This window comes from Netta rufina, assembly GCF_964035555.1.
Source record: "Netta rufina genome assembly, chromosome: 3".
Taxonomy (NCBI): domain Eukaryota; kingdom Metazoa; phylum Chordata; class Aves; order Anseriformes; family Anatidae; genus Netta; species Netta rufina.
In genome coordinates, this window is record NC_140125.1 from 76,449,560 (window position 1) to 76,462,219 (window position 12,660).

At 41.1% G+C, this 12,660-nt stretch overlaps 1 protein-coding gene across 1 annotated transcript; it reads left to right on the forward strand.

Annotated features, from left to right (window-relative positions):
* Positions 1-5,875: 5,875 nt before the first annotated feature.
* CALHM6 (calcium homeostasis modulator family member 6) lies at positions 5,876-8,058 on the forward strand (the record flags this gene model as incomplete). The annotated part of the gene is made up of 2 exons (XM_084284444.1): positions 5,876-6,394; positions 7,648-8,058. 2 exons carry the CDS (start codon positions 5,876-5,878, stop codon positions 8,056-8,058), a joined length of 930 nt encoding a protein of 309 aa, XP_084140570.1.
* Between the last annotated feature and the right edge of the window lie 4,602 nt (positions 8,059-12,660).

Here is a 12,660-nt window from a genome sequence, read left to right on the forward strand (position 1 = left end):
TCCTTCTTGGGTGGTCTCCCCTCTCCCACCTCTTTCTGCAGTGTTTACTGGAAACATTTTGCTGGGAGGGGAGGGTTAATCCTTTTTCACACGGAGCTCCCTTCCCTTTTCCCAGGAAGCTTGCTTCTGAACTCATATTTTATTACAGAGAAACAAAAGATGGCTAAAATTAGACATAGAAAGTGAAGTAGCAGGGTTCCTTTGCTGTTGTCTTTACCCTGCATGAACTTTATCTGCTTCTGATTTCAGGCTTCCTTGTTCAATTGGTGGTTCTCAGATACAGCAGTGTCCCTGCCACCATGAGGAGGACAGTACCTCCACAGCGATTTCACCTCCATGCTCCAAACAAGTGCACAAATCTCTCAGAGCGTGAAAAACCCCTCCTGGGCAAGGAGGGTAGTGAACACAAAGCTGATGAGCTCCTCTTGCTGCCATTAGCTCCAGTCCCCACCATAAAGCCAAATACAGCCTAATTAATTGCCAATTGCAGAAGACTCAGACAAGCATCCCACATAATATTGGGCTGTCTGAATGCTCTCATTAGTTCTCACAATTTATGTAGAGGATCGTCACATTGAGTTTGAAACATTGTAAAGTCAATCAATTTAAAAAGAAAAGAAAAAAAAAAAAGGAAAGGGAACTTCTTCTCAGACATCTTTTCTGAAACTCTGAAACTTCCTCACCTTGCTCCTCATCTGGTAAGATGTTTAAAAATAAATAGTTAAAATACTATAATCAGCAAGTATTTTTTACATTTATTTTTCCAGAAACTTGAATTTGCATAGAAAATGAGTATTTTTCTGTCCTGGTTTTAGCTAGGATAGAGTTAATTTTCCTCCTAGTAGCTGGTAGGGTGCTGTGTTTGGGATTTAGGATGAGAATAATGTTGATAACACACTGATGTTTTAATTGTCACAGAGCAGTGTTTATACTAAGCTGAGGACTTATCAGCTTCTCACTCTGTCCTGCCAGGAGGCAGGCTGGGGGTGCAGCAAGAGCTGGGAGGGAACAGACCCAGGACAGGTGACCCAAACTAGCCAAAGGGGTATTCCATACCATCTGACGTCATGCTAAACAATATATAGGGGTGGCTAGCCGGAGTGGGGGGCCAGCTGCTTGGGGATAGGCTGGGCATCGGTCAGCGGGTGGTGAGCAATAGTATTGTGCATCACTTGTTTTGTACATATTATTATTGTTGTTGTTATTGTTGTTATTATCGTTGTTATTATTATTATTATATTTTTATTTTTTTAATTTTCTGTCCTAATAAACTGTCTCTATCTCAACCCACAGGCTTCAGTTTTCTCATTTCTCTCCCCCATCCCAGAGAGGGAAGGGGGAGGATGAGCGAATGTCTGTGTGGTGTTTAGCTGTCGGCTGGGTTAAACCACAACATTTTCGCAACAGTATTTTTTGTGTAAAGAAAATGCAGCTGTCCCAAATGCATTCTTTTTCAGAGCATAGGTTTTTATTAGTAATAATGAAAGTTGCAAAATGAAATGAAAAAAAAAAGTACTTCTGGTATTTGTACTGGGCAAATAAGTAGAAACTATAGCGAAGAATGAAATTAGTGTATACATACATTAACATGATGTGAAATGGTGAACAGGAAGGTGGATAAAGGAGATTTGATTTGGTTCTACTTGGATTTCAAAAACATATTTCACATTCTGCCCTGCAGAATTTAAGAAAAAAATAAAAGACTAAGCAGTTCTGGAGTGAGAAGAAAGGTCTTCAGAGTTTTTAAGTTTTCTAAAAATTGCAAAAAGTAGTGCATCGGTACTGTGAGAATAATGCTTAACAATCTTTTATGTAACCTAAAAGAGGGTAAAAATCAAGGCAACAATAGTTGTTAATAACATGAAGTTGTTCTGCAGAGTTAAAAAACAAAAACAAAACAAAACAACAACAACAAAAAACTTCTGGTTTAAAGAACTGCAGAGATAATTTACTAGATTATCTGACCAGAAAGCAGAATGGCAGGTGCAGATTAAGTGGTGATGAAAGAGAAACCTATTCCTACCTTAATATATAAACTGATGGACTCTGGGCTGACTGAAATTACTCCACAAGTCTGAGAATTTTTTTATATAATACAAATCTCAATAAAATATCAGCTCACTGCTTCAAAGATGATCAAAAAGCAGTCAATATTATAGAAACCATTACAAGGAAATAGAGAAATAAATAACATCAGTATGCAGGTGTGGAAAACCGTGATCCACCTTTAGTGCACTGCAATATGCCCCTCCATGTCCCTTCATGTTAAAAAGGTTACCCAAATCCTGGGGAATGGTTGAGGTGGCAATATGGATAAAAAATAGTAGATATACAGCCCATCGGACAAAGAACAACTGATTTTACTACAGGCCCCTCAGCCCGAAAAAGAAGAGGATACAATGAAAGTGTACAGTATGAATGACATAGAGAGACCAGTTAAGATTCAACTATTTTCCCTCTTTCCCTGCTGGGACCTGGGGGGGCATCTAATTGGGTGGTGTCAGGTTTGAATGAACATGATTCATCCCTATTAAACGTGCGTGCTACACAATTATTTGGATGTTAAGATGTGTGCTTGGTTTAAAAAAGCAACTGGACAAAGAGGAGAAATATCTCAACAGCTGCTGGATGTGAGGGAAACCCCTGAAATGCAAATTTTTAGGGTGTAAATACATTCTGAAAAAGTACTGCAGCTTGCTTTCTCTGTCCTTGTGCTCCTCCCCAGGTATTTATTGTAGCCCTTCTCAGCAAGAGGTTAGCAGACTAACTCAGCCTTCACTCTGTTTCAGTCCAGCCAGTTTAGCTGGTGTACATGTTTTTTGTTTTTTCCTTTTTCCCTCAAAGTTCAAACAATTTTTATGTCTGCGGAATAATAACGAAGTAAAATCTCCATCAGACTGAGGCAAGCACTTCAGGTGGTGGCGCATTTTCCTCCTCCACAGCAGCAGTAACAGGAGCTTGGTGCTGAGCATGACACAGCTGGCACAGCCCAGTGGCTGCCAATGCCTCTGGTGCCTGCTCTGGTGCCTCTGTGCCACCTACTCAGCTGTCCAAATTACTGCTCACCTGCGATACCTAGGTCATATCTTTAAACCAATCATTCCAATTCCAAAAATTCCAATCATAGGATCATAGGAACATAAGGTTGGAAAGGATCTACAAGATCTTCTCATCCAACCATCCTCCTATCACCAATACTACCCACTAAGTTATTAAATCATATCAATGCCTGTCTGCTCTTTCTGAGAAGAAATTTCTCCTAATTTCTAACCTAAACCTCCCCTGGTGCAACTTGAGGCCATTCCCTCTAGTCCTATCACAACCCACAGCTCCCCACAACTTCCTTTCAGGTAGGTGTAGAGAGCAATAAGGTCTCCCCTGAGCCTCCTCTTCTCCAGACTAAACAACCCCAGTGCCCTCAGCCGCTCCTCATAGCACTTGTGTTCCAGTCCCTTCACCAGCTTCATAGCCCTTTTCTGGACAAGTTCCAGGGCCTCGATGTCCTTGTAGTGAGGGGCCCAAAGCTGAACACAGCACTCAAGGTGCGGCCTCACCAGAGCTGAATACAGGGGGAAATATATGTGGATACATACACACACACACTCTATTTATATGCATTATACACAAGTTGTATATATATGTATGCATAATTTTTACGTGTGCACATATATATATATATATAAAACTCTTTATTTATGTTAAAGTCTTGTGTTGGATAGGCTTGCAACATGGCAGTCTTACAGACCCTGTTCAGTACAAGGATGACAGGTTGATAACACATATTTTTGCACTCCACAGTGTTCAAGATCTTTTGATTTTGACAAGGAAGATATTGTTTGTCAAGTTCTTTGTTCAAATCTCTTTTATGCCAACTTTTGGAAACATTCATTCAGGCTGGTGGTGCTCAAGTGTTAGCAGGAGAGTGCTCTAGCAAATTGCTAAGTTGCATTATCCTATTATCCTGCCTCATGGCTGTACAAATTTATTTGCCTCATTACCTGAATAGTCCTGATTGACAACTACCTTAGCTCTTGACATACTGCTGCACAAGTAAGTGATAGGGAACTGGAAAGAAAAACAAAACAAAACAAAACAATTTTCGTATCAAATCCAACTCCACAATCATAAAAGCTAGTTAGCCCTTAATTCTAGGATGTCTTTCATGGAGCTGACCCCAAAGGGACCTTTAATAACCAGATGAAAAGTAGCAGCATTTTGTAGCAAGAAAATCTGACCAGAAAAAATAAATACAATAAAAATAAAAATGATTTCAGGAAAATCTCTGTCTCTTTTTGAAACAAAGTATGTCTTTGCCCAGAGATGCGCTGGATGCCCCATCTCTGATGGTGTTCAAGGCCAGGCTGGTAGGGGTTGTGAGCAACCTGTTCTAGTGGGTGGCATCCCTAGTGGGTGGCAGGGGAGTTGGAACTAGATGGTCTTTAAACATCCCTTCCAACCCAAGCCATTCGATGATTTTATGTTTCTATGAATACATGTGATAGCTTACTTGGATGACTGTGTATGGGTCACTAATCTATGAAGAACATCGTACTAGCACCTTCACATAAGTACTAAAGAAGTTACCCACTCTACACAGGGTTCCCCAGTATCCATCATGATTTTATACTTTTCATTTTATATTGTTATTATTCTTTTCCTTCTTTTAAACATAACCTGGGTGCAGATGCTCTCTATTTTCAGTCATAAAAATGTAGCAAGAGTGACAACCCAAACAGCCTAGTGCTACCTCATCACTTTATTTGTGAGGACCATCCCTTAAACTGTGCACTAGAAGACTTCAGAAGGTTTAAATGACTCTTAGTGTTCATCGGCAATAATTCTCACCAGAGCCATTTTACTTGCTCTGTGCTTGTTTCCTGTAGCATGGGTGATGTGGGCACCACATCATACTTGCTGACTTGCTTGAAATAGTTTCTACAAATGTCCAGCTGACAATTCAGATGAGAAAAATCTTTGTTAGGGGTCTGGTCAAAGCCCCTCAGGGTGTCAGTGAAACCTATGTAATCTGGGAACAAATGTTTTCACAGGAAGTTCAGTCTTCCAATCCCTTCCAGATATATTTCTTCCGTATGCAAGCCTTTTGCATCATTTTTCCACTTTATGACATTGGCTTAACTACTTAATCTTTGCTTTTTAGGAGCAGGTGTTTTTTTTGGGGGGTGAGGAGCTATAGAGATGCCACTAGCTGCTATGTTGGTGGGAGTCCACAGTCTGATTCCTGGCAGAAGGCACTCTGGTAACCAAACCTTCACTCAGTAACCCTGGATCAATGCTAGGTGTGCATTGGCTAACCTTCTCTGATTACTTTAAAATGATTAATTAAAAATTAATAATTTTTAAAAATTTAAAAATTGACATGATTATAGATGAATTTTCTTCTGTAAAGAACAAGCCATATTGTGTTGCTAATAATAAGATTGGATTATAGAACGTACACAATTGCAGGTGGTTTCCTTACATTTTGTTCACACTTAATCTGATGCCTCACTCAAAAGCTTCCCTGAGAAGACTGAGGTTTAAGCCATTGCTAGTTGTAATGCAGGCATGTCTGGACAAATATAAAACTATTTTTATAGAAACAAAGACAGACTTTGCTGTTTTGATGCTGATTATTAGGGTGGGCTTCCACTGGGGTATCCACTTGACTGTCACACTGTGCAGCGAGTTCATGCTCTTCAGTTTCCCCTAAAGGGTTTCTTCAGTGACTTCCTGATTCAGCTTTACCAACAGAAAGTGAAAGCTCTGTGGGCTTTTATAAGCTGTCGGACATTGAAGACACTTTTGCTTTTTCTTTCCTGACTGAGATTTCACTGTCCTCGAAACACAGGGAGACCACAAGAGTCTGCAGCAGAAAATGAAAAAGTTACGCACTGTGATGGATTTTTGTATCCGCCACCAGAAGATTCTGGGTTACAGCACTGTGTCCCTGCTGACAGCTGCCAGCGAGTATATCTTCTCCTCCGTGGTCTTCAAGTGTCCTTGCAATTCCTCGAACATCTTGTATGGCTATACCTTCCTCATAGCGCCAGCCTTTGTCCTCTTCCTGCTCGGCTACATGACAAATGCCAGGGTCTGGCTTTTGGTGACAGGCAGATGCTCTTCAAAGAACCAGTGCAGCTATGACTCCCGTGGACACTTTCTCTACGTGCTGTGGTCAGTGACAGCCAGTGCCTTGGTGGCCCCCTTCACCTGGATCGCGGTGGCCCTGCTCAGTGCCAGCTTCTATGTGTGCGCAGCAAGCGGGAGCAGCGCCTTCAAAAAGCTGGTGTGCAAGGACTTCAAAGAGTACTGCAACAAATCACTGAAAATACCCTGTGACGAGGAGTTGTCCAAGGAGATAGGTGAATTACACAGCCTTGAAGCCCAGTCCCAGGTAAAGCCTCTCTGCTATGCTCTTCCCTGATGGACCCCAGCCCCACCCTCTTCACACACACTGGTGCCTGCAGGGGACTGTCAGAGCCCTTATCTCTCACACTGACTAGCAAAAGTACACTATTAGCAAAAATTCGCTGGTCAAAAATACTAACAGAAAGGTAACAAGTAGCTGTTTATGCTAGCTTCTGTTTTAGCATGTTTGCATAACAATTGCTTGGCAAAGGCACTTGCAAAACCTTTTCCAGAGCTAGGCAGAGAACTTTCCACAGATGCTTTTTTTTTTCTCATTTAGATTAGAGCTGGCACAATCTCATCTCCTTTTCCACTTTTACCCCTCTAAATATCTCAAACTGTTGTAAGTATGCATTAGCTGAGAGAAAGCTGAGGTCATGAATAGGGAGGAAGCCAATGTCTCATTGCAAAAGAGAACTGGCGAGTGAAGCAATAGATGGCTGGTTTGACTACAAACCTCAGAGCTTGGACCTGTTATTAAATTCACACTTGTAATCTAGCTTAAAAAATATATCTACCTTATTACAGCATTGTTATTTTATTACAGCACTACAGTTTTATTGTAGCGCTGAAAGAAAACTGCATGGTCAAAAAATCAATAGCACTCGCAAGTAGATTTTTTCTCATTTGCAGTGAAATGAATCTAAAGCATTTTGGCAGCACTACAGTTTTGTTTCTGTTTGTTTGGTCCTCTCCTTAGCTCCAGGAAATAAACCATTTTTCATCACTTTTTCTCAGGAAAACATGGTTAATGATTTGGCTGGTTATTTGTACAGCTGGTTAGATTTATGAGATAACCACACACACACACACACAGTGTTTAAATTTGCTAAATATTTAGCTTGTGAATTCTCCAAGAGAAAGACTGGAAAGGGGCAAATTTTATATAGTTGAATTCTGATAGTGTAAGAAAGGAGTAAAATCAAGGAAGACTGACTGTTACTGATATTTCAATGAAAATTAAAAGAAACAAACAAGTCAAACAAATATGGAAGACACATGAGATCATTGTGATTAATGTACATTATTTTTTATACCTGACCTACTTTCAGCAAAATTAAGAACCAAACATTCTAGGTATGATAAAACCCTGTACAAACCAGGAATGATTCCTGTATTTGATAGTCAAATGTTCTGCCTACAAAAAATACGGTTTCCATGTCTGATTCAATGTTATGTTCTATACTCTTACATAGGACCATGTAAAAACACTGTTAACCTACCTATTTCTTTTCCAAGATGGCAGGATGGTTGCTGATTGCCATCATCATGACTGTGGCACTCATTACAACATGTCTCAGCTACTGTTCCTCCCCAGTTAGCTACCTTCAGATGAAGTTCTGGAAAACTTACTCGAAAAAGGAACAAGAGGTCTTTGAAATCAAGGCTAAAGACCATGCAGCCAAGCTGGCAGAAAGAAACGTTCACTTCTTTTTTGAACCTGCTGACCCAGCACCATTTTGGACTCCCAGCAATGAAGACTGGCAGAAGATTTCATTCGTATATGGCTTCAATACAGAAGAGCAGCATTACAGCATGATACACAAGTATGTGAACACAAACAGAGGCAAGACATCCAGTGGAACAGATCAGATTCACAATGTTTTAGCATTTGTGGATGAAGCACATGGAAGTGAATCTGGATTTTGATGAAACATAGCCTTTGTAATACTGGTAATCTTTTAAACCTACTAATATAAAAAGAGTCTTATTCTGAGCTCTTACTGAAATCAGTATGTAGATATTGCATGTAAACCTCAGGAGATTTATTTTTTAAATAAACTATACTTTTGTTTAGGTTCATTTAAATAAATACATGGTTCACAATGGGAGTTTTCATATGTTGATGTTCATTAAGAAAGAGTCATGTAAAATAACAAGGATCCACAGCAAAGATGTCAACGTGTACCATGTCAAATTATTTTCCAAATGCCTTACGAGAATTTGGGAGCTGGAGTGACAAAACCAAACTTTCGTACCTGTCAGTAACAAAGGGACAAAAAGAAATTGAAATTTTGACCATGAGTTTAGTTTAGTTTATTAGATATCACTTGACTTGACAATAAATATTTCAGTAGAGCTTAAAACAAACTCTAGACTAAAATATTTGCTTTCAGTCAATTAGTTTCTCAAGGCAAAGATTATGTCTTTTAAAATCTGGGGAGCAATTAACGTTTTGGAGCCACATGTGCACGAAGTCCATTGGAAATGCTAAGCATGACTTCAGCTGGTCATCAGTTGGAATAACCAATAAATAAGTAAATAAATAAATAAATAAATAAATTCCAGACATTTTAATCCTGTGTGTCTAGTTGTTTTAGGTAACAGTGACAATAAAAGCTTTCACTCTGATGAATTTTCTTTACCACTGTCTGATCTTGAGTACCTTTTACAGCAGGCCTTCTTCTACTATTCATTTCCTGTTATTCTAAAAGTTTTCTGTGGAAAAAAATAAAGCGTGCATAACTTCCAATTTATAGTCCATTTGTATTCATCTCTATTTTATCTGAAAAAAAAAAAAAATGTACTTTTAATGCATAATACTACACATAGATTTCTGGCCATGTCAACAGTACCTAAGCTACCCCTGGATGTATCCACCAAATAGTCTAATTTGATCCAGAATAGAGGCCAAGTGCAAATTTACATGGCTTAAGGAGTTAGGTTTGTTAATAATATGACAGTGTAGGTGAAGCTGCACATTTAAGGATGTTATAAATCCGCAGTTCCGCATACTGTGAGAAAATATGGATGTTCTTATCAAAGAACTCCTAATGATAAGAAGCAAATACAAAAGTTTGGAGTGAAGATTGATAAAGTTATTTTTTTTTCTCTGAAAGTATTTTCAAAAATGAGTTGGGCTGTTTGGTCCAGACTGTCCTTTCACTCCTCCCGGAAACCTTCTCTTTGTAGACAGAAAACTCTAACTTGGAAACTATTCAGAAAGACAGAGAGAATTCACAGAATTCACAGAATTTCTAGGTTGGAAGAGACCTCAAGAGTCCAACCTCTGACCTAACACTAACAGTCCCCAATAAACCATATCCCTAAGCTCTACATCTAAACGTCTTTTGAAGACTTCCAGGGATGGTGACTCCACCACCTCCCTGGGCAGCCTGTTCCAATGTCTAACAACCCTTTCAGTAAAGAAGTTCTTCCTAACATCCAACCTAAAACTCCCCTGGCGCAACTTAAGCCCATTCCCCCTCGTTCTGTCACCAGGCACGTGGGAGAACAGACCAACCCCCACCTCCTTTTAGGTACCTGTAGAGAGCGATAAGGTCACCCCTGAGACTCCTTTTCTACAGGCTGAACAAGCCCAGCTCCCTCAGCCACTCCTCGTAGGACTTGTTCTCCAGACCCCTCACCAGCTACGTCGCCCTTCTCTGGACTCGCTCAAGCACCTCGATGTCCTTCTTGTAGCGAGGGGCCCAAAACTGAACACAGTACTCGAAGTGCGGCCTCACCAGAGCCGAGTACAGGGGTACGATCACTTCCCTAGCCCTGCTGGTCACACAGTTTCTTATGCAAGCCAGGATGCTGTTGGCCTTCTTGGCCACCTGAGCACACTGCTGGCTCATATTCAGCTGACTATCCACCATCACTCCCAGGTCCTTCTCTGCCTGGCAGCTCTCCAACCACTCATCTCCCAGCCTGTAGCTCTGCTTGGGGTTATTGCGCCCCAGGTGCAGGTCCGGGCACTTGGCCTTGTTGAACTTCATACAGCTGACCTCAGCCCATCGGTGCAGCCTATCCAGATCCTCCTGCAGAGCATTCCCACCCTCGAGCAGATTGACACACGCACCTAACTTGGTGTCATCTGCAAACTTACTGAGTGTGCACTCAATGCCTGTGTCCAGATCATCGATGAAGATATTAAAGAGGACCGGCCCCAGCACCGAGCCCTGGGGGACGCCACTAGTGACTGGCCTCCAACTGGATTTGACTCCATTCACCACGATTCTTTGGGCCCAGCTATCCAGCCAGTTTCTAACCCAACAAAGCGTACGCCAGTCCAAGCCAAGAGCAGCCAGTTTCTTGAGGAGAATGCTGTGGGAAACGGTGTCAAAAGCCTTGCTGAAGTCAAGGTAGACCACATCCACAGCCTTTCCCTCATCCACCAAGCGCATCACTTTGTCATAGAAGAAGATCAGGTTCTTCAAGCAGGATCTGCCTTTCATAAACCCATGCTGACTGGGCCTGATCACCTGCTTGCCCTGCAAGTGCCACGTGTTGACTCTCAAGATAATCTGCTCCATGAGAAATCCCATAATGTTGCTTGTTACAGCCATTTTCAAATGAGGAAGCAAGAAAGTGCCCATTTAAATTAGATGAACAAAACTAGATTTGGTGGCTTCATTCTTACTCTAAGTTGAATAAATGGCATGTAAAAGGAAAAGAGGATCTAATCCTGTGTTCACTGCACTTTAATCAGTGGCTCTTTTTCTTCCAGGGAACCTGATATTAACAGTGTAACAGGTGTCTGGATTGTTATTTGTGCCTCCAGGAAGCACAGTTCAGTTTAAAATGTCCCACTTTACCTCTCCTATGAAAGAGTTCATTTGTTCGCTGACATCTAGAAAACAATAAATCTGCTCTGGAATGTCTTTAGTTGGAAGGAAACAATGTCCTGGCCCCACTGAAATCAGCACCAAAACATTCCTTGACTCAGTGGGGTCAGGCTTTACCATAAAGACACATAAAATAACTCAGGATAGACCAAAAGTATCTGGTTTAAAATAAACAACACACACACACACACACACACACACATATATGTATATAAAGCATCTGGTTTAAAAATAAAACCATGTTTATTTCATTTTCTGATGAGAACCTGCAGTGAAAACACCAACAGAGTTTGTGTTAATCCTGTCAGCTGTATCTGAGTGGGCTTTTGCCACTTCCTACTCACAACCACAACTGCCAGGGTCCCATTACCAAAGCTGCTTTGACTTTCCAGGGAAGACGTAGAGCCAGTACTTCTCATTAAAATGAAAGAGCAAAGGCTTCGGAAGGTCTTCTTCATGTCTTCAAGTCTGCCAATGCAGTCTATGTGTTATACGTAAAATTACTTTTAGGGGAAGGAGAAAAATTCTACCCGTGTATAAGGATATGAGCAGATATTTCTGTAATGTTTTCATATACAGTCATATTTGAATTTTTGATTTTCCTCATATTTATTTAACACTCATATCTTCTCTGTGTACTTATGAAGGAAATGAAAAGAAATTTCAAATGGAAACCTTAGTGCACTTCTGGGGGCTCCATCAGCCAGCTCCAAAAGAAATGTCTACACTAGCAAGAAACGCTGAGAAAAAACCTTCTGGAAATATCTTACTAAATAAGACAAGTAAAATCTGTACATCTACAGGTTAGCTAATGTCAGCAACTAATGGTAATGTAATTTGTGTCACTGTTTTTCCTATTGTTTGTTACCATTTTTCTAAGAATGTTTCCTCTTTAACTTCCTCCTGTTTTCATAAACAGCTGTAGCATGATACCACTCTGCTCTGCCATAGACAGAAGTGTGTCACATTGCTGATCACTTTCTTCCCCTTCAGCAGAGAACTTTAGACCTTCTTCATGTGTCTGGAGAGATGTCCAAAAGCTGAAATGGTGAGCTTGTGCTTGCCTGACATCTCGGAGCTCATGTACAGGAAGATGATGTTTGGAAAAAAGTGGAGGGGCTTTGTGGTCATTCTCTACACAGAGGTGAATGCTCTCTCTGAAATGTGGGCTGTAATGGGTGGGTGTTGTTTCACCACCGCTTTCTGTTGACATACTGCTCAGAATTTGCTTGCTCCTTCTTATGCTCCTTAGATGATACAGGGCCTGGAACATCTTCCCTATGAGGAAAGGCTGAGAGACCTGGGCCTGTTCAGCCTTGAGAAGGGAAGACTGAGAGGGGATCTTATCAATGTTTACAACGTTTACCTGAAGTGTGGGAGACAGAGGGATTTGGTGAACCTCTTCTCAGTGGTCTGTGGGGACAGGACACTGTCTGGGGGCAATGTCCTCAGAATGGATCACAGGAAGTTCTGCACCAGTATGCAAAATAACTTCTTCACGGTGAGGGTGACGGAGCACTGGAACAGGCTTCCCAGGGAGGTTGTGGAGTCTCCTTCTCTGGAGATATTCAAGGCCCATCTGTATGCCTACCTGGGCAACCTGCTCTAGGGAATGTGCATTGGCAGGGGGATTGGACCTGATGATCTCTTGATGTCCCTTGCAACCCCTACAATTCTGTGA